This window comes from Megalops cyprinoides, chromosome 6 (assembly GCF_013368585.1).
Source record: "Megalops cyprinoides isolate fMegCyp1 chromosome 6, fMegCyp1.pri, whole genome shotgun sequence".
Taxonomy (NCBI): domain Eukaryota; kingdom Metazoa; phylum Chordata; class Actinopteri; order Elopiformes; family Megalopidae; genus Megalops; species Megalops cyprinoides.
In genome coordinates this window covers 39,317,807-39,340,619 of record NC_050588.1, presented here as the reverse complement: position 1 = coordinate 39,340,619, position 22,813 = coordinate 39,317,807, and the positions used below count along the sequence as shown (strand labels likewise).

The 22,813-nt window shown below is 48.1% G+C and overlaps 1 protein-coding gene across 1 annotated transcript in view; it reads left to right on the top strand.

Annotated features, from left to right (window-relative positions):
* Positions 1-22,813, top strand: part of megf6b (multiple EGF-like-domains 6b) — a 59,019-nt gene continuing 36,206 nt past the window's right edge. The window contains exons 1-4 of the mRNA XM_036531598.1: positions 1-67; positions 2,513-2,647; positions 3,695-3,804; positions 13,362-13,466. Coding sequence (XP_036387491.1) covers positions 24-67; positions 2,513-2,647; positions 3,695-3,804; positions 13,362-13,466 — 394 coding nt within the window. The 5' untranslated portion in view covers positions 1-23. The remainder of the gene's footprint in view (positions 68-2,512; positions 2,648-3,694; positions 3,805-13,361; positions 13,467-22,813) is intronic.

Here is a 22,813-nt window from a genome sequence, read left to right as displayed (position 1 = left end):
TAATAATTGTTATAATCAACGGAATGCTGGCGTCACCTCTGCAAGGAAGGAACCTGCAGCCCTACATGTAAGTAATTAAGTTTTAATTGACATTTTTGTCAGATTTGGAACCACTTTTCTGTTAAAGTGAAAACGAGCGTATCATTCTTTTGCATGATTCTTTATTTTAATATCAAACTGGTTTTGCATCTTGTGTTTATTTAAGTAGGGAAACGGGCAGTCATTAATTAAAATTAAATTAATCAAACATCACAGGTGAGCTTTTGATGTTCTCGTTCTCTCTCTCTCTCTCTGTCACACACACACACAGAGGCCTATTTACTCACACTTTGTACGGTTGATAGTGCTAATCAGGTATGAAAAATTGTAACAAATTATTACATTCTCAAATCCGAGTGTGTTTTGGCTAAATCAGTGAATACGTAAGGACATCTCCTGCGAATATTTAAAGAATTCACACGCACAAAATTTTGTTGTAAAATAAACCTAAATTCTCTGTATCACTGCATGTGCCTTAATGTGAGTTCTGATGTGTACAGGTGTACATGCGCGATTAGACGTTTGACGTTATTCATCTTAGACGCAATTGCAATTTAAAGGCAGTACTCGGCGTTGTGTAAAACCTGTTCAAAACCTCATTAAACTGGAAAAAAAAACTTTTAAAAGCAGGAAAAAAGTGATATATATTTCAGTTTAGTCCTTCCACTACAGAACGAACATACATTGAAATGAAAGTAGAATGCGGTTTCCAGGTGACGATCTGATGACGCATACACTAGTAGCTATTTTATATTTTAAAGATGTGCTTTCTGAGTTAAATGGCTCAGGGCAAACGTATGGGATATGGGTTAGAAGTGATGCTATTAAACTAGTAAAATGAGCAAATTATTGGAGATATAGCCACAGCGGCAGAGACGCAGCGTGGCGGTCGCCGTTAAGCTGCCCGCGCAGGGGTTCTGTGTGACACTAAATGAGTCCCGCGACGGTCGTCACCATGTTGACTGCAGTACCGAGACTGTATCCGAACAGGTCAATACAGTTGTTCCATGATCAGTAACTTTCCATGCGTAACCTTCACATCGCCGTGGTCTGTTGTATCACTGTAGCGCCTGTGAATGTTGCAGTGTTTTTAGGGAAAAATCAGTATTGGATTCACGCTTAATGAGGCTAAGAAGAAATGTTTCATTAGGAAATCGGAACCGGAATGAAGCTTTTTCAGTAACGTGCGTAAAGTGCTAGGATGTGGTTGCGGCAGCAGACGCAGTCTGCGTGAATCATTAACAGCGCTCCGGTGGGATAAATCTCCCGAATTGCGCTGTTTCTGCCCGATATGCAAAGACCGTCCTCATCTCTGAAATCACAATCCCATCCTCTCCTGCTGGGGTTTGGAGCCTCTCCAAAAACAGTACTACTCTTTATTTATTTCGCAGCCAGTTACAGAGCATAATACAAATTACACTTAGATGAACGTTCCAGTGTTGAAGTGGATTAAACGTTATTGTGTTACGTACATTCAGTTAAATTGATGCTGAAATTAATTCACTGATGTATGAATGTGACAAAACATATTTTCAGCATTAAAGTGTTCCCTTCAAGACTGAAGTTATCCCACACCCCATATCACACCTTAACTGAAGAGCTGCTGTCACGCCCCCAGATCAAAACCGCTTATCCCAAGTATCTGTCCCTAGCACAGAGCGATTCAGTTGAGTCTTGCCTGTAGTCACAGACGTCTAGAGTCTGTTTTTAGGACGAGGTGGATGTGCAGGGACAGGGGAACTCACAGGCTGTCATACACACATCTGCCTCAGACTGCAGACTCATCCACAGTATGTGCTAATGCTATCACTGCAGACTGTGTTCTGAGACTTGCAGGCGGTACCCTCCGGGCTTTTGCTCTAAGTGAACCGAGATCGCTAATAGTTTTAAAGTAACTAGGTGGGAGGCATTCCCCTCTGAAGGTCAGACAGCGTTCTGAAATCAGAGGAGATAAAGTAGCCCTTAAGTCATCCCCAAAATGGATGTTAGTTTAGCAGCGCCTTAAAGTTCGCGCTGTTTACCTATTCTGTCGGTGCCTCCTCTTTCAGTGTGATCGACACTGTTCTCGTGTTCATATTGCATGTGTATATAAATTCAATGTTCATATATTGGCATAGTGCATACTTTTAAATGAATGGAGTGACAAGTGTAGGAGGGACAGGCTATGTGCTAACTTTTCCTTTTTTGTTAGAGAATAAAACGATTCCCCCAAATAAAGTGTGAATCTGTTGTCAGCCACTCACTGGATTACATTACATTACATTGTTGTCAATTAGCAGATGCTCTTATCCAGAGCAATTTACATACATGTAGCTCCTCACCACTATGACACACTGCTGCCTGCAGGGTTGGGGGTGATGTTAATCAAGCCGCCCACATGCGTGTGAAACAATGTTTTAACACGCTGGAAGCAGGGTGATCTGCTGAGGGACCTGGGAGGTGTGTAGCCCTGACTCGCTGTCTCCCTGTGTAGGCCAAACGTGTGTGTGGAGCGTGAGGTGAAGCTGGTGGCCCAGAGACAGCCCTGCACCCAGGCCTTCACGCGCATGGTCAAGGTGTGGAAGCAGGGCTGTGTCGGACAGAACCCCTGTCTGGGCTACGAGAGGAGGTGAGTTCTGACTGGTATCATTCACTCACTCATTCACTCACCCACTCATCCATTCACTCACTCACTCACCCACTCACTCACCCACTCACTCACCCACTCACTCACTCACTCATCCATTCACTCACTCACTCACTCACTCACTCACTCACTCACTCACCCACTCATCCATTCACTCACTCACTCACTCACTCACTCACTCACTCACCCACTCACTCACCCACTCATCCATTCACTCACTCACTCACTCACTCACTCACTCACTCACTCACCCACTCACTCACCCACTCATCCATTCACTCACTCACTCACTCACTCACTCACTCACTCACTCTTCTGTGTTTACACTGGGTTTTTTCCATGTCTTTACCTCTTCCCAAAGTCTGTTGGTATGCCCTATTTCTCCTTCCTGTCTTTTGTTCTGTAGTGTCTGTAGGCATCCTCTCGTGAGAGTAAGTGCACAGGTGAGTGTGAGCCCTCCAGCAGGTGTGCTATGGGGGGGGGGTGGGGGCATCCCCATCGGAGCCTGCAGAGGTGTGAGAGACACACCTTCAGAGCTGTGTCAGGCCCCTGGGTCTGGCCCCCTCTCTGCCCGTGTTTACAGCAGGACAAAGCTGGTGCTTTGATGGCAGGCAGGGTTTCAATTACAGGCCTCGCAGTGCGCTCTCTCTGACTGCGTAATGACTGTGGAGCTGCGAGAGAGGTGTCCAAATACAGGGTCATACGCCACACACTTAATGCTCTCACACAAGGCCCCCTGCCTTTGGAAAACACACCATCAAAAAGGGGAAAATACAGTGATTTTTGACAGGTTCCCTTGATGCGCTGAAACTCGCCCAGCTAATGCACCAGCTGCTAGAAGTCCGTTTAAATTGCTGTGCCAACAATGCTGTGATTATAACAATGGAACTGTCATCATGGTAGAAGTAAAAAAAAAAAAAACAAAAAAGCATCTTGTCCATGTAAAATTCAGTCAGCCAGAACTGACAGTTGAGGCAGATGTGGTCGTGAATAACCCCTAAAATGCTCACTTCTTGCATCTTGTTTCAGGACTGCGTACTACACGGCGTATAGACAGGTGTACAGACAGGACCTCCAGACTGTGTACAAGTGCTGTCCTGGCTGGTCTCAGCTCAACGGAGAGGCAGGCTGCCTGTATCGTAAGTGCTGTCTCTCTTCCTATTGGCTACTAACCCCTCTCTTCTTCTTCTGTGGTTTTATTTTCTTTCACTGTGGAATGTCTCCATGATCTTTACATCACGCAACTGACTGCAGGACTTTCAGAGTTGTCAGCCTGGCTCTTCTCAGAAAACCGAAAAGAGGGAAATCTTGATCTTATCAGGGGGGTGCACATTTATGATTGAATGTCTAACTGCAGAGTTTCCACTCCTTCACACAGTCCTGTTAAGATCAGTGACAGGCTGACACAATACACCAAAACGAATGTTCTTGCGAACGTGCAAATACCTGAGCTCACGTGACACTTGTTTTTTTTCACCATCTCTCTATATCTGTTTTGAGTAGTCTCTTCCTCTCTCCCTCTTTCCCTCTGTCCTCCACTCTCTCTCCCTCTCTCTCTCCCCCTCTCTCTCTTTCTCTCTCTCTCCCTCTCTCTCTCTGTCTCTCTCTCCCTCTCTCTTTCCCTCTCTTTCTCCCTCTCTCTGTCTCTCTCCCTCTCTCTCTCCCTCTCTCTCTCTCCCTCTCTCTCTCTCTCTCTCTTTCTCTCTCTCTCCCTCTCTCTCTCTGTCTCTCTCTCCCTCTCTCTCTCCCTCTCTCTCTCCCTCTCTCTCTCCCCCCTCTCTCTCTCCCTCTCTCTCCCTCGCTCCTGCAGACCTCTGTCACCCTGGGGTTCTTGCCAGTGGTCTGGCTCCCCTGTATAAGTGCTCTGTCTCCTTGTGGAAAGCTGCTCGGATATTTCCCACTCTGTCTTTCTTTGTGGGAAAGAAAAATAAAACATCCTGCAGCATCTGGTCATTGTCAGGGGTGTTTCTCATCCTCCCCCGTGTCCCCCCATCTCCCCCTCCTCCACTTGCTTTTCTCTCCTTCAGCAGCAGCAGTGTGGTGGAGTGGGTCTCATAACCGAAAGGCTACTGGTTTGATTCCCTGCTGGGGCACTGCTGCTGTACCCTTGGGCAAGGTACTTAACCCAGAATTGCCTCGGTAAATATGCAGCTGTTTAAATGGGTAAAACTGTATTATATTACATTTTAGTATGATATTAGTGTAATGAGGCAGGGGCTGCTGTGTAGGTGAATGCAGATTAGTCCCTAATGAGGAATGGCTGAGAGTCCTGTGCTGGTGCCTGTGTTTTGATGTGTTTGATGTGTGGCTCTCTGACCTACTGGCTGTTGGACACTGAAGATTTCTGATACTCAGTTGAGAGGGAGTGGGGGGGCATGGGTGTGATGGTGTACCTACACATCAGTCTTGAATGGTGTTTCAGGTGAGTTTATAACCTGCCCGTAGTCAATCACACTGTCCTGTAGAGTGCATGAGGGATCATTCTTTGGCACGTGTGCTGTTTGGAGTCAGTCCCTTGTGCCGCTGTCTGGAGAGAGGAAGCAGTCAACAGCGTGAGGACCTCAGTGTGTTTTGTGCCTTCAATGCTTTAAAGGCTCCCGGAGCATTTGATGCCTTTATGTGTGTATAAGTGTCCCTTCGGCTTTGATAGCTCTCCTGGCCTCCCTGCGAGGAGCCTGGCTTCTCAGGGTCAGTGTGCTGTTACCGTGGTCACCCCCTCTGCTCACCCCCTCTGCTCCCCCGTTGGGCCCTTAAGGGGGGTCCCGCGTTCAGCCAGCCGTGCTGCAGACTGGCCCCGTGGCTCTGGGTCTGGGGACGGCAGGGACAGGCTAACAGGCACAGCGGCTGAGGATAAAGCCCCAGGCAGCCGGCCGCCCTCAATAGCCACTCGGCAGGAACTGGCCCTTTGTGGGGTGAAGGGTCCGGTGGAGGGTGAGATGCGCTGGAGCCGGACTGCGGGTGGTCCGAGCATCCGAGCGTCTGCAGGTCCTCTCCACCCAGGGCCGTCCCTCACAGCCACACAACACGGCTGGTCGTCACGGCGATTGCACAGCAAGGATGCGGCTGCTTCCCTGGGCTTCTGTCCACCATAAAGTTTTAGGAGCTTCTTCCACACAGAAATCCCTTTAGACTTTAGACATCGATCAGTGTGAGCCAGTGGAAGGCATGTTTGGACCGTCCAGTAATTGACATGCCAGTGATCAAATTCTCTGTCACATAAAACAGGCCTCTCAGAGCTTTACCTGTCTGCCTCTCAGGTACCTGTCAGGTGTGAGGTGGCCAGGTTCTGAAATGGGCTGGGGATAAGAAACAGTAGAAGCTGAAAGAGATGGAGGCCGAGGTTCGCGTGAACTGCCTGGACTGAGACATTAATTTGTGCAACTTTTATGTGTTGGGAGTTGTTGAAATTAACAAAATACATTGGGTAAGAATAGAAATTGCTGAACTAGTTATGGGTGAGTTGTGTGTGTCTGTGTGTTTGTGTGTGTGTGTGTGTGTGTGTGTGTGTGTGTGTGTGTATGTGTGTGTGTATGTGTGTGTGTATGTGTGTGTGTATGTGTGTGTGTCTGCGTGTGTGTCTGCGTGTGTGTCTGCGTGTGTGTGTGGCAGTAGCAGCGATCATGCTTCAGTAGCCTTGTTAAGTAGGTGAGCAGCTCAGACCATAAAATGGATGAAGCAGCTTGTTTCTTTCTCCCTGAGCTGCTCAGTAACGATAATCTCTGTCAATAACACTATCTTATGGAATATCTTATTATATGGAGTTGGTTAAATTGTGAGAGGGGCTGGTGAAATTAAAGTAGGTGTGTTATCTTTCATCTAGGGGTTGGTTATTTTTTATCCAAGAAAAATTTAAATATGCAAGTAATCCATCTCTGATGTCCCTGTTTTTAAGGTTTGTCTGTGAGAGCAGAATGTTAAGAGCTTAAAATTCTGCTCTGCTCTCTGTGAGCCATTCACCACAATCACTCTTATTTTAACAGAAAACATTTGCTCAACTAAGTCATCCTTTCATTTCTTTTAAGATTCTCTTTTAATTGCGAAACGTAACGTAACACAAATAACAGGCCATTTTCAATGTCTTGTATAATTCTTTTTAGTTTATTTGTGTTTTTCTGGAATGCCCCCCAAACCATTTCCGTGCGACATTTAGAAAGACGTTTGAGGACAAAAACCCTCTAATTTGTGCAGCGAGAGGCCTTTGATTTGACACATTCCTCTACTAAACCAAACCTGATCTGCCGCAAGTTACCAACCCCAAAAGGCTGGATCTGGGGGGCAGTGAATCACTGTAATTACCCCCTCCCTGTCTGCACTCCAACCCCGCCAAGACAAACAGCAGCCACGGAGCGCCGTTTCCCAGAGTTCCCTGAGAACGGCAGGGAGAACACATCCTGGGATAGCCATTCCTCTCCGGTCTGCTGCATGTGTGAACATCCCGGCACAGTCTGCTGCAAATGGAAAAGCAGGTGGTGACTTTGATTCAAAAGGTGCCTTCTCACTGGGATTCAGGTCTCCACACTCTGGGCAGGAAGGCCTCTGCTTTAGTTGTGTGCAGGCATTTAAATCTGACAACACAAGTTTGTGCATATTCATACACATACTGTTTACAGTGTGTAAGTTCTCTCTATTTTTCTCTCTCACTCTCTTTCTCTGCTTCACACACACACACACTCTGTCTCTCTCTTTCGCTCTCTATCTCTCTCTCACACACACACACACACACGCACACACACATACACTGTCTCTCTCTATTAATCCAAATCCAGCAGGGTCAATGGACTGGCCTCCAAGCCTCCCCTGATCCCTGATTCGTTTCCTCTCCCTCGGCCTACCTACTCCAGAGACGTTCAGTGGATGATCACCACACTCCCCTCACTTTAATCTCGGGGTGTCTCTGTGCCGGGGTGTCAGGGTCCGTTCAGAGGAGTGCTCACAGCTGCAGGTGATGTCATTGAGCATCAGCTCAAAGTCGAGACGTTCGTTGACTGTTTCCCCTTTTCTGGGTGAATAAATCACCCCCAAATGGCCTGCTATTAATGAGGTTCGCTGTTCACAGACACTGCCTTTATAACAGTGACATGAACGTGTTTTAGGGTGTGTGGGTGCATGTGTGTGTGTTTAATGGGGAGATATAGAGGTATATAGGACAATCTCAGTTGCCATGGAAGCAGCTGCAGGAGAGCAAAGGATGCTGGGTTTTTGGGTGAATGGGGATGTCTGAGCACACAGAGAGAGAGAGGGGGTGAGAGGATCAGCTGGGATGTGTCACCCAGGTGTCTTTAGACAGCGCCAAACGGCTGTCAGAAAGTTTGGACTGAGTGTCTGACACTTGGGGGAACTTTGTGGGCTGTTGAAAGAAAAGACTCAAATTAAGTGCACCGTTTTCCTGGAGACTGGAGCTATTTTTCCAGGTCTTCCTCTTCCTCCTTCCCCCTGGAACTCCTGGGTGTTACATCCAACATTTGACCAAGATTACAATGGTGATTCTGAGCCACTTGCAAAGAGTGTGGTAAAAAACAAAATATCACTTTGTAATATATGTAGTATATTGTAATATGTAATTACATTACATTACATTACATAATTTAGCAGGCACTCTTACCCAGAGCAAGTTACAAATAAGTGCATCACTATGCTAAGAGTAGACATCGTACGGTATTGCAATATTGGATCAGTATTGGATTAATATTGGATTAACGTTAAAGATGATGTTAAAGATACTTCTCAGAGCATGTGGTGATCAGAGGACTCACCAGGCAGGCATCCCCACAAAGTGCACTGCAGGGTCCAGCTCATGGCCGGGTCTGAGGACTCACCAGGCAGGCATCCCCACAAAGTGCACTGCAGGGTCCAGCTCATGGCCGGGTCTGAGGACTCACCAGGCAGGCATCCCCCCAAAGTGCACTGCAGGGTCCAGCTCATGGCCGGGTCTGAGGACTCACCAGGCAGGCATCCCCGCACTGCAGGGTCCAGCTCATGGCCGGGTCTGAGGACTCACCAGGCAGGCATCCCCACAAAGTGCACTGCAGGGTCCAGCTCATGGCCGGGTCTGAGGACTCACCAGGCAGGCATCCCCGCACTGCAGGGTCCAGCTCATGGCCGGGTCTGAGGACTCACCAGGCAGGCATCCCCACAAAGTGCACTGCAGGGTCCAGCTCATGGCCGGGTCTGAGGACTCACCAGGCAGGCATCCCCCCAAAGTGCACTGCAGGGTCCAGCTCATGGCCGGGTCTGAGGACTCACCAGGCAGGCATCCCCACAAAGTGCACTGCAGGGTCCAGCTCATGGCCGGGTCTGAGGACTCACCAGGCAGGCATCCCCCCAAAGTGCACTGCAGGGTCCAGCTCATGGCCGGGTCTGAGGACTCACCAGGCAGGCATCCCCACAAAGTGCACTGCAGGGTCCAGCTCATGGCCGGGTCTGAGGACTCACCAGGCAGGCATCCCCCCAAAGTGCACTGCAGGGTCCAGCTCATGGCCGGGTCTGAGGACTCACCAGGCAGGCATCCCCACAAAGTGCACTGCAGGGTCCAGCTCATGGCCGGGTCTGATGACTCACCAGGCAGGCATCCCCACAAAGTGCACTGCAGGGTCCAGCTCATGGCCGGGTCTGAGGACTCACCAGGCAGGCATCCCCACAAAGTGCACTGCAGGGTCCAGCTCATGGCCGGGTCTGAGGACTCACCAGGCAGGCATCCCCCCAAAGTGCACTGCAGGGTCCAGCTCATGGCCGGGTCTGAGGACTCACCAGGCAGGCATCCCCACAAAGTGCACTGCAGGGTCCAGCTCATGGCCGGGTCTGAGGACTCACCAGGCAGGCATCCCCGCACTGCAGGGTCCAGCTCATGGCCGGGTCTGAGGACTCACCAGGCAGGCATCCCCACAAAGTGCACTGCAGGGTCCAGCTCATGGCCGGGTCTGAGGACTCACCAGGCAGGCATCCCCCCAAAGTGCACTGCAGGGTCCAGCTCATGGCCGGGTCTGAGGACTCACCAGGCAGGCATCCCCACAAAGTGCACTGCAGGGTCCAGCTCATGGCCGGGTCTGATGACTCACCAGGCAGGCATCCCCACAAAGTGCACTGCAGGGTCCAGCTCATGGCCGGGTCTGAGGACTCACCAGGCAGGCATCCCCACAAAGTGCACTGCAGGGTCCAGCTCATGGCCGGGTCTGAGGACTCACCAGGCAGGCATCCCCGCACTGCAGGGTCCAGCTCATGGCCGGGTCTGAGGACTCACCAGGCAGGCATCCCCACAAAGTGCACTGCAGGGTCCAGCTCATGGCCGGGTCTGAGGACTCACCAGGCAGGCATCCCCGCACTGCAGGGTCCAGCTCATGGCCGGGTCTGAGGACTCACCAGGCAGGCATCCCCACAAAGTGCACTGCAGGGTCCAGCTCATGGCCGGGTCTGAGGACTCACCAGGCAGGCATCCCCCCAAAGTGCACTGCAGGGTCCAGCTCATGGCCGGGTCTGAGGACTCACCAGGCAGGCATCCCCACAAAGTGCACTGCAGGGTCCAGCTCATGGCCGGGTCTGAGGACTCACCAGGCAGGCATCCCCGCACTGCAGGGTCCAGCTCATGGCCGGGTCTGAGGACTCACCAGGCAGGCATCCCCACAAAGTGCACTGCAGGGTCCAGCTCATGGCCGGGTCTGAGGACTCACCAGGCAGGCATCCCCCCAAAGTGCACTGCAGGGTCCAGCTCATGGCCGGGTCTGAGGACTCACCAGGCAGGCATCCCCACAAAGTGCACTGCAGGGTCCAGCTCATGGCCGGGTCTGAGGACTCACCAGGCAGGCATCCCCACAAAGTGCACTGCAGGGTCCAGCTCATGGCCGGGTCTGATGTTTCCTGCCATGCTCGTCATCATGTGTGTAGCTTTTTATCCCGGGGACTGAGGGAACTAGGACCAGACCTGCAGGCAATGGAGTGAGAGCATGAAGCCTGTTGGAATGGTTCTCGTGGGATGACAGTGTAAAGAGAGAGATCTGAATCCTTTGTTATATTGCATGCACACGTTTACACTCTACCACGGACTGGGGCTTTACCCCCCCCCCCCCCCCCCCCCCCCCCCCCCTCAGGTCACGTGACTCTCCCCCCTGGCATTCGGTGACCCAGCTTGGTTTGGTTTCTGTTATAGAGGGTGCCGATTCCTACATGTGAATCCATTCTGCACTGACTGACCTTCCAACAGACCAGCTCCAGAACCACAGCAGATATCATTAACAAATTGTTGCAGAGGAAAAACTTTGTGTAATGGGGAGAGGGGGGGTGGGGGTGTATGCAAAAAAACCCTGTGATCTTCTGATCTTTCTATTATATGGCTGTGTGAATTCAATACTCTGAGAGCGCTATCAGTCCGTGCAGATGAGATAAATATCGGTGGATCTGCAAAGTGCCTTACAACTTAAGTCCATGAACAAATAGCACTCCCAGTAAATACAGCCAGAGTACATGGTGTGTTGTTGAGGACACAGTACCGCATGCTTAACGCTCTGACACAGCAGCAGTGCTCTCCATAACCTTGGGAGTGCGTAATAACACTGTTTTGATGTTGTTTACTTTCCGGGAAATTGTTTTCATGGTGTGTTGTTCCAAAGCAGCAAATATGTTGAAAATCTAATCTCAGGAACACAGAAGTATTTACATTCCTCAGGTGAATTCTTATCATCTATGTGCTTAAGACCAGACGTGGCCAACAGTTCAATTTTGACAGTAAGTCTGAGGCGATACCGACGTGTACTTCAGGAAGAGGGGAGTTTTTGTGCTAGTTTCTTTATGTTATGTTCTTCTCTGACAGGAAATGCCACGGTGGCCTGAAAACTCCCCAGGTTTACACTTTGTGCTTCGTTGAACAGCGGTAGCTTTGTCTCTGTCCGGTTTGACGTCATGCTAAACTTTTATGCGTGTGCCCCTCGGTGTGCGGGGGTCAGGCAGATAGACCCCCCTACCCCTCTGCTGTGTTTAGGGTTCGCGGGGGGGGCATAGCGGTGAGGACGCGGTGTGACACAGCACCTGGAGGGGGTCGGCACCCGCGCAGGGAATGCGATGAACGCACCTTTGTGGGAGTTTCCACACGCCTCATGACACACGTGCCTTTCCCCCTGTGAGCTTGTTTAAAGGAGTCCTGCCTGCAGGAATTCCAGGCTTCATCTGTGAGATTTAAGGGCTTCTGACAGCTGTCCGACACACCTCAGCCCCTCACCTTTCCTACAAGTTAAGTCAGATCCAAACTGTGAGAGGATGAGGACCGAGTGTTCCGTTTCAGCGGCTTTTGGACCATGCACTGTGCTGACAGAGAGCCCAGGGAAGCAGGCGGTGTTACTGTTATTAAACATAATAAACTCACAAAGCAAGGACCTTACGTTACATCAACATGATATGGGACCATCTCACATACTGACATACTGTGTGGCTCAGTCTGTATGAAACCTTGAATAGCGTACATCTGTGGTGATGAGGAGCGGGCATTGAAGAGAAGACGTTGTGTGTTTCAGCTGGCTGTAATCTGGCCGTTAACAATATTCAACTTTTGATTAAGATGCAGGCCAACCCTCCTGCACTGAAAAAAACAGAGTAACAGGTCAAGCTGATTTACAGTTCATCTAATGAAATGGAAGAGGAGTGTGTGTGTATGTGTGTAGCTGTGTGTGTGTGTCTTCTCATTACACTGTAGTGTGTTTGTTTCAATAGATGGGGAACCATCTGGATGGTAAATACTCTATTTCTCCTCTGGCAGCAGCTCCTCCCCTGACAGGAACAGATTATCGTGGGGTATCCTGCTAGAGAGAGCAGAATCCATCAGATGATGCCAGTTCTGTTTCGGAGATTCCTTTCCAAGGTTTCGGTTCAGACCGTGACAGTGTTCAGCACTGTAAATCACTGTGAGGGGGAACTTTTAAACGGGTGCTTTTGATGGATTGTATTCTTGTTTCAGTTTGAAACAAGATGTTTAGACATCTGGAGATTAATTGCAGATTTACATTTTTCTTGACTTGGCAAAGTGTCAGGAAAGGAGGTTAACCATTAATAAGAACAAATTGCTGGCAGTTTTTTTTTTTTTGTTCTTTATGTAAACTCTTTTGGTCAGAGCAAAACATGCCCTCTCTTTTTTTCTTGTGGTCAGAGTAAAATAGAGATTCTGATTTATGGGAATATAAAGAGGAGATGGAGTATCCTCCACTGACAAAGAGAAGCCAAAGCCTTGGAGAAATTCACTGTTAATATCAATATAAAAATCTCAAAACAAAAACGTGCTTTGGGAATGTTGTACCTCTGGAGTTTCCGTTCCGGATGATGAATGTGGACTGACATGTCTCTGCTCTGCTCACTCCCTTAAGTGGATTTATTAGCCTGGACCTGTCCTGTATCAGATCCAATAGCATTTTAGGATGGGATCTTTGCTCCCTCTCCACCGTCTTTCACAGTAGCACAGAGCAGTGTAAGTAGGCAGCAAAAAGTGACACAGTATTAACCATTATTATTACGTTATTAAAGAAAAAATGTAAAAATTTGAATTGAAAAAAGTAAAATACAAATAGATCGTATAAAAGTAACGATCGTATAAAAGTCTTACTCTCCCACATGTCTCTTTCAGACCAGCTGCTTTGTGTTTTTGTACAGAGTGCTTTCACGCGCGTTGATGCTCCGCAGAGCGAGTGATTGTGTGCCTCTCTGTCCTGTGTGCCTCCCACAGCACTCTGCAGCTATGGTGTCTGCTTTAACGGGGGCCAGTGTCGCCACAGCCCCTCCCAGCTCTGCGCCTGCCCTGCCGGCTTCAACGGGCCCAGCTGCCAGTACGGTGAGTACTGCCCTCACACCTATCCACCTGTCTACCTCCAGCTCTACACCTCCAACTGTCCCCCTCCACCTGTCCACCTTTACCTGTCAATATGTGGTGGGTTGGGTCTCATTTTGTGACTACCACTGGTCTCCAGTGTGTTGGACAGACTACCAAAAGCTCTCCTCTTCAGCTGAGCTAGACTGTCTGTGCAGAGATATCGCTTGATAGTTGGAGCAGTCACAATTGGTAGCAGTAAGTTTGGATAAAGCTGGTATTTTCGCAAATTGGTCCCTAGGTTTAAATACTGGAATGGGAGCATGTTTCATGTGAGATCACCACATTCAGCTTGGCCTCTGCCTACATTAATGTGTTTAAGGCCAGGCTACTCTTCTCATTAACACAGTTTTACACTATTTCCTCTTTATCAGTTTATGTTTCATATCGGTTCAGGCCTTTTCTCACTCCAGATGAAGGATCTTGTTTAAAAGAGACACCTTCCCTCCTCAGTAACGCTGAGTGCTCCCACACCTCCTTGCCTGTCAGCACTGTGGAGGACCAGGAATGTTATCTGTCGATGATGCTTTGGAAATGTGGCCATTCGCAAAATGTGTTACAAAGGACGGGGACGCTGTTGTTTTTACGATAACTACACACGACAGGAAATTCTTGCGAGTGTGCGCCTTTCAGCAGAGGCGTCCAGACTGTGACGGAGTCCAGGGCCTGTGAGCAGCAGGGCTGTGTGGAGGATGTTTGTGGTATTTCATGTATGTTTCCACATCGTGAGCGCAAAGGAACTGCAGAACAATGGGGGTCTCTCTCCAACACGCTGTCAGGAGCACTGGCCTGGGCCGTCCCAGGGAATAACATACACCAGTAACCAACTCCTGATCACACACAAACAGCAACAGCCAACGTGTATGTGTGTGTGTGTGTGTGTGTGTGTGTGTGTGTGTGTGTGTGTGTGCATGTGTGTGTGTGCATGTGTGTGTGTGTGTGTGTGCATGTGTGTGTGTGTGTGTGTGTGTGTGTGTGTGTATGCGTGCATGTGTGTGTGTGTGTGTGTATGCGTGCATGTGTGTGTGTGTGTGTGTGTGTGTGTGTGTGTGTGTGTGTGTATGTGTGTGTGTGTGTGTGTGTGTGTGTGTGTGTGTGCATGTGTGTGTGTGCATGTGTGTGTGTGTGTGTGTGCATGTGTGTGTGTGTGTGTGTGTGTGTGTGTGTGTATGCGTGCATGTGTGTGTGTGTGTGTGTATGCGTGCATGTGTGTGTGTGTGTGTGTATGCGTGCATGTGTGTGTGTGTGTGTGTGTGTGTGTGTGTGTGTGTGTGTGTGTGTGTGTGTGTGTGTGTGTGTGTGTGTGTGTGTGTGTGTGTACGTGTGTGTGTATGTGTGCATGTGTGTATGTGTATGTGTCTGCCTGCCTGTGCGTGTGTCTCACACTCATGACCCCTCCCTCTTATAAGCTGCTGATAGCTGGGGCCCCGCCCTCACCAGGTGTGCGTTTGTATCTTCCTCACTGATTGGACATCCGTCCATAAGGCTTACTGTACATGGTGACAGAGTGAGGACCACAGTGTGATGAAACAGGCTGAGAAAACCTTTATTGACAGCACCCTCTGTGAGTGACGCAGAAGTGCCCTGTTTCAGCTCTGATAGTGCAGAGGCTTACAGCAGGATCATTCATCTCTACCTGAGCCGCCATGATGATGTGCGGAGATTAGACACAGGTGGGGGGGGGCGCTGGCTTCAGAGTGAGGATTCTGACAGAGGTACCCTTCCGAAAAAAACGCATATACAACCAGATATCACCCAATGCCATGGTGTTGTGTTCTGTCCTAAGCTCTGTTCCGACTGCATTGCAGAGCTATGTAGAGCGACAGGACCTATCCTCCCTCCTACGAATGATTAGTTATGTGGCCTTATGATAAGCACTAAAAGAGACTGGTACTGTTGGCTCGGGGAATAGCATTAGGAGGTGGCAGCCCTCGCATATCTTCCACACAGATGTGATTTACGCTCAGTTTAAATATAGCGTTTCATTTCATTATAGTCAATGATGTCTTCCCCTACCACACAGCTGCCTCCGTCTCTCCCTCACCCAGCTGGGTTTGATTTCTACCCTATTAGGGCAGGATTCAGTACTCATGGACCAGTTCACAGACCCAGCTTCTAAAACAGCGTGATTCTCACACGGTCAGACAGTATAAATCAAGTATCAGAAATGCACGCAGGTGAAATTTGGTTTGGGGAGAGCCAAACAGAGGGTCGCGAACGAGGAAGAGAGAGTAGGACAAAACTTCCCTTGAGGTACGCAGAAAGGCAAAGTGTGTTGGGTGCATGTAAGTTATGACATTCTGCCTGCTTTACAGAAGGTGACTTTTTCAGTTGTTGATTTCATGATGAAAAATGATTCATGTGTGACTGTGTCTCTGATTGGGGAAAGACCCTGCTTTGAGTGGCAGCTCACCTGTCCACTGCTCTACCTGCCTCCTCTGCCCTCCCCCCAGCCTGTGTGGGCCGTGGTGCGTCCTGAGCCCGTGATGACAGCTTTAATCCTCCTGTAATGAGACTGTGTCTGTGGGAGGCTTTCTCATTGGACTCTCAACTGAGTGCTGGAGACAGAGTGTCAGAGTCATGTGACCCATCATATTATGTAAGGCTTGAGATGATTTATACACCCAATAGGAATCTTTCACATGATTAATTAATGTCTTCTCTGTATAACAGGCCTGCTTTTGAGCAGAACAGTGATACTCCTGTAATTATGGTGTCCCAGGGGCTTTGCGAGCCGCCTGGTGCAGCAGCAGTATCCAGTCATGGCTTGACTGGGTCTGTGCTTAAACAGTTGTGGTTTTTTTGGCTCAGAGGTTTTGTACTTCTCTGAGGCTGCTCTCATTTCTGTATTCCTCATTGGTTCTAGGGAGTGTGTGTGTGTATGTGTGTATACATATGTGTGCATGTACGTGTGTGTGTGTGTGTGTGTGTGAGACACCCTTACTCAGAGTTACAGGGATACAGGTTGCGTAGCTTACAGTATGAATATAACCTGGTGTATTGCAAGGGCCTTGCTCAAGGGTCCAATGGCAGTGCCCCTGTAGCTCGAACTGCTGGGTTACAAACCCAGCTCTTTAACACCATTCTGCTTTAGATTCCTACAGTGTTGATAGTGAAAATGTGTAGAGGGCAGTTCAGCACCTGAGTGAGGACATCATTTATCAACCTTGGGAGAGAGAGGAGTGGGAAAGAGAGAAGTAGATAAGCCTTAGTGCTGAGGTTGTTCATACCATTAAGTACCATTATAGTCTGGGTCCTGTGATAATAAGCTTTTTTGATGTCTCTCATTTATTTCCCTATGTTCATCTCTGTGTTTATAAAACATGTAATGGCCCTTAATTGTAAAAATACTCCTGGGAAAGCTTTTCCATCTGTCATGGTAATGATAACTGTCCCTAACTGTCGTTGGCTTTTGCTAAAAGAAGATTATTCCTCCGTTATGAGCTAATGTCTTGGCTCAGAACTGGGGCCGTTGTTATGCCAAGCTGGTCGGCAAGGTTCAGCAATCACTCTGAGCATTCCTGCAATTAACTTTCATCATCTTTTCTGCTCTACAGTGGGAAAAGGGTATAATGAGCTAGGCTGGCTCCATCTCTACGATAGGAAAGAAGTATAATAAGCCAGCCTGGTTCCACCTCTACAGTGGGGAAGGAGTGTGTTGAACCAGCCCGGTTCTAGCTTTGCAGTGGGAAGGGGGTGTAATGAGCTAGCCTGGCTCCAGCTTTGCAGTGGGAAAGGGGTATAATGAGCCAGCCTGGTTCCAGCTCTACAGTGGGAAAGGGGTATAATGAGCCAGCCTGGTTCCAGCTCTACAGTGGGAAAGGGGTGTAATGAGCCAGCCTGGTTCCAGCTCTGCAGTGGGAAAGGGTTGTAATGAGCCAGCCTGGTTCCAGCTCTACAGTGGGAAAGGGGTATAATGAGCCAGCCTGGTTCCAGCTCTGCAGTGGGAAGGGGGTGTAATGAGCCAGCCTGGTTCCAGCTCTGCAGTGCAGTAGGGTTTCAAACAGCTGCAGTGGGGGTGTATAGCTGGTAGATGGTCACATGTTTAATGGCTGGAGGGGCCATCCTCAGCCTGCTCTTTTCTCTTACCACCAGCGATGTTAAAGAATATACATGACACTCCACATGGCCTCACCCCTTCTGCCCTCAGGCATTCTGGGAATTTTAAGAATTCTGTTATTTTATACAACTGGTGGTCTCTCAACCTTAAGCTTCATAAGAAAACAGTCCGTTGGACTTCAGGGATTTTCTAAACACTCAACATGTGACATGGTTGCAACAGAGGCTTTCTGTTTGACTGCAGTATGGTATACTGTTAAAGTAACAGAGCGTCTGACTCCAATCCTGCAATTACCCACTTGAATTGTTTCAGTGAATATCCAACTCCATAAAGTGAAAATACTTTAAATTGTAAGCTATTAAGATTTTAGTGTCTAAACAGAAAATGATGACGAGGCAGATATGATGACGAGGAAGATATTCTCTTCATTTCAAACTGACCATTGAAAACAGAGTACTGCTGTTCGGCCTGACTGAGGAATTCTGGGAGATGACTGCAGTGGATTGTGGGAGTTGTAGGCCTTAGATGGAGTGCCTCTGATTGACACAGCTCTGACAGAGGTTCTCCTGTTGCTCAGCTGAGCAGTAAAGAGTGAGGACGTCAGCGGTCAGAGGTCATGTGGACAGGGCCTACCACACTGAGCAGTTTGTGCATTTTGTGGTGACCCCAGTCTTGACCTCACTGGCAATAAAACCAGGAATGTTTTTGCGCCTTCACCACGGTTATGAACGTGGTTAGTCTTCTCACATATCATTCTCCAAGGTGGACTGTCCAGCAGCAGGACCTGAGCTTGTCCAGGCTGCAACTGGACATGAATGAGTGAGGATTTACTCCCACCTGGATGGTGAGGGACGGCTGCTCAGAGACACAACAGAAGATAAGGACAGATGTTTCAGGGCTTACTCATCCAGACAGTTGTCACTCTAAAACTCTGTCAGCTGTGGGTTTTTCTTTGGTGACTCCTGGGTGGGGTGATGAAGGCCCTCACTCTAAGCTCAGGCAGAGGTCTGTAGTCCCTAACGCTGCACATGCTAATCTGAGCTTTGCCATCATCTGACACTGAGACGGCCTCAGTTTCTGGAGGGGCCGCGTGTATGCTGGTTTTGTTCTAGTTAATTCCCACTGGACTGATTGTCCCAGGCACTTAACTAGCTTTATACATTTTACATGTCTTTTTTCCATAATGTACCGCAGGCTAATTATTTCTTGGCTGTTTAACATTTTGTTACATCTGTCCAAAGATGAGATTTATGATTTTCAGAAATGTAACAAATCAAGCTGATGGGGCTAATGCAATACTGAAAGCAGGGATTCAAACAGAAAACCAGCCCCACATAAAGTGTTTTAGTCCCATGTTTTAGACAATTGTGTCATCATAGTTAACCAGTGATTAGTTTGAGGTAGGAGGTTATGGGAAATCACTCCATACAATTAGAGATGAGCCTAGAGATGAGAGAGTGAGACTTCATGAACCCCAAAGTGGGGGGAGCTACTTTGTGCCATCATAAATCACTTATTTAAACCGATCATAGTGTTTGGCTTGCCTGATTGATTTTGCTCTCGTTGTAGTTAGAATGGATGGAGGTTTACGGTAGGAGCAGAAAAATGGGAGATACCAGCAGCCATCTGCCTTCAGGGTTCCTTCTCATTGTGACAGTGTGTGGCGTAGGGAAGAGGCCTGTTCTGTTTGTCTCTTAGTTTTCAAACCAACAGGAAATCCTGGTTTGCTTTTTGGGAACCAATCAATCAATCAATCAATCAATCAATCAATCAATCAATCAATCAATCAAATTTTATTTGTTATAATGCTTTTTTACAAACAGGATTGTCACAAAGTGCTGTGCATATAGCAAAATGCGTTTTGCAGAGGGAATCAAAACACCAGAAAACCCAAGCAAACTGGGAAAAAACTGGAGAATTATTCCCTGGTTCCTGGAAAATAATAATAGAAATAACATCATAGGCGTAAGGCATCATAAGGTATCAGTTCATTTCAACATGAACTGCTTCCCCCTCTGTTTTTTTAAAGATGTCTTTTGACTGGAGCTCCCAGCTGTGTTCCTGTCTCTGTCCATCCCGGGACGGTGTCCCAGCAACAGCCCTGTGTGTGCCCACACCTAGCTGGCCCCTCCCGACACGCCCTAATCTCCCCTAATTGTGTAAAAGAACCCGCTGTGTGCCACTCAGCCCAGTCTCATTAGACGTCTTACAGCGGCCATGATGATAGATTGCACCTGATTACTCTCTGAAGGTCAACAGTATCAAGTGCATTTGATTTTAAGCTGACAGCCGTTTGCAAAACATAATTAGTGACTAGTCTTTCCCTCTGATCTCTGTGGTTCTCTGTGTACCTGCACCTACCTTTCTCTTTATCTCCTGCCGTAGTTTCCCAAATACTCTCTCTCTCTGTTCTTTTTTAATCTTCTGTCTATCACTCCTTCTCTCTGTTCATTTCCACTCCCTGCTGTTCACTTTTCATCTCATTCTGCTTTTGTGTGCAGCTTTTTCATGCTGTACTGTGCATAGACTGCTTTTATTATGATTCTTAAATTTTTCATTTCTGAAAGTATTCTTCTATGAAGAGTTATCACAAAGAAAATAGAAATGATCCGTGCATGATCCATTGTACCCCCTTATTGTGTTCCTCCCAAATCAGGTCAGAGTGAAGCATAAATACATAATCATATCATTCAGAGCTATAATTTTTGTAATAATTCAGATTCTGTTGTTATTGACAATACCCTCACAGTGCTTAGCAACATACAAGGCAATTAGTGGTAGGATACATAACGCATGTTTTAGCAGTGAGGGAGTGATTGACAGATCGCTCAAAGGAAGAGAACTGGAGTTTATAGCAGAGAGTACAGGTAAAACATACATACAAAACATACAGGATTACAGCACAGCACAGATATGACACCAATGGCACCAAGACAGGAAAGCGGGTAGCTCCCGCAGAGACACCGTATACCACAGGACCAGTCAACCTCCTTACATAACACCTATCAACAGGAGTAAAGAAAAATCTGAATACAAACCAAAAATAGCCATTTCAAATATGTATTTTACTGAACTTGACTTGACTTGAACTCCTGATGAGAGTTTCAGCCTGAGGATGGTGACCTGACCTCTATTAAACATCAGCCTCTTTGGCAAAGTGTCAGTTTCCTGTATTTAATGCTCCAGCACGCTCAGCATGCGTTCCCAGCTATTAATCTATTACATCTCAATTAGCACTGAGAGCACATTTCAGTAACATCCAATTAAGACTTCAGAGCAAGATGTCTGTGCGTCAGTGTTTAGCTTATCCCCTTCGTTGCTGAAGCTAATCTCTTTAAAGTGAAGTTAATTGTCCATGTTTGCATGTTGTGTGGCTTTGAACTGGCAGCCCCCATCTCCTTAGTGCCCGTGTTGTGGTGAATCAGAGGTCCGAGGTCGTGATGTCAGAGGCCTGGGGTCAGAGGCCCAGGGTCACGGTGTCTGGGTTTTGTTTCCTGTCCGAGGCCAGCGGTCCGGAGTTTTCTGCGGTGCTGGTCAGAGGTTGGGAGGAGAGCGAGGGTTTTGTCTTTAATGGTGGAGGTGACACATGCAGGACCTGACGCCCTCCTGGGGGAGATCAAAGCCCAGGGGGCGTGAACCCGAGAAGTGGCGTTTCGGGCTCTTTTCCACCCCGCTGATTCTCTGTTAAACCAGCAGCTCCTTTGACCCTCCATACGTAGAGAGTGCGGTCAGACCCAAACCAAACCACAGCAGGGACACCATCGCTTTGCCTAGCATTGTTTTTCTCCCCACACACACACATAGATACACACATACACACACATACACAGCCCACCTCCCTTACCTCCGAGCACAAGACAAGAGGATCATGAGCCGACTGCATCTGAGACTGCATCATGGGATATCACTGGCACTTTGCCACAAGAGTCAAATCAGATGAAGCTGTGTATGTGTAGAGCTCAGGACAGCAGATGAAGCTGGTTATAGCTGTGGAGGTCAAGGGAACTGATAAAACTGATTATAGTTACAGAGGTCAGAACAACAGATGAAGCTGTTCTGCCTTTAGAATTGTAGATTTAGCTGTTTGGTGCTACAGCTGCCCGCTGTTCTTAGGCTTCTTCACAGATAGATGGAGTGGGGGCTGCTGGGATATGATGATGTATGAACTGTGATGTGTGTTTCTGGGACTGTCCGCACACCCCTGTTTGTCTGGGCCTCTCCTCTGATGAAGTGAGCCCCATGCATCTCGCAGCAGATATTTCCCAGCTGCAGGAGTTTTTTTTGCACAAAACAGTTATTTCATTCAAAAAATCTCATCCATCAAAATGGCTTGCATTATATTACAAACTCTGTCCCAGGTGCAGAACTCTAGTTTCAAAACTCTACTTGCTGCTTCCATGCCAGTCCCCAGGGGGATGAAGACATTAGCTTAATAACTCCACATCGTAACTCCACTGGAACAGATATTGACAGAAATGAGGCCATTTTTTTTACCGTAGTAGTACCGTCCAATCAGACAGCAGAGTTTATGTGGTTGATGGAAGCCAAGGCGGAGATCATTTACACATGGAGCTGACACAGGCAGTAAGAGTTGATTACAGTGTTAGTGCTCTAAAAGATCCCCGAACCCCTGAAAATAACATTAAAAAGTTGGCGTAAGGACAGTCTCTCTGTCTGACACACATTCTCTCTTTTCTCTCACACACAAAAACACAAACACAGGTGTGGGCTGGCCCTAGCGTTAGCCAGCATTTGGACGCTGTTGTGTTTCAGATCACCCTCAAGGTGAAGGGGACCAGTTTAAATATAAGAGAGGCATTTTGGAATTCTTTGCCAAGCCACAGGCAGACCCCAGCTGGACGTCTCCCAAGGTCAGAGGTCAAACAGTCATGCTGTAACAGGCAACGTGGGGGCAGAGTTCGTGTGGAGAGACACAGGGCTCACCCCTGGATCTCAGGGCTCATGTGGACTTAACATCTGCAGCTTAAACCACAAGAGCAGAGGCTTCACGTGTGTGTGTAAAAACCTGTCTATTTACGCCACAGGACCCACAAGAAGCTGAAATTGTCCATTTATACCCATGACCAAAGTGAAGATAAATGTCCATTTAGACCCCACAATCAGAAAAGTAAAGGCTTTGAAAGAGTGCTCAGTTCATAATAACATGCATACACGTATTCTCTCTCTCAATCGCCGTAGGAACTGAGGGGCAAGTCGGGGCATTGTGGGGTCAGAGGTCATGTTTATTGTT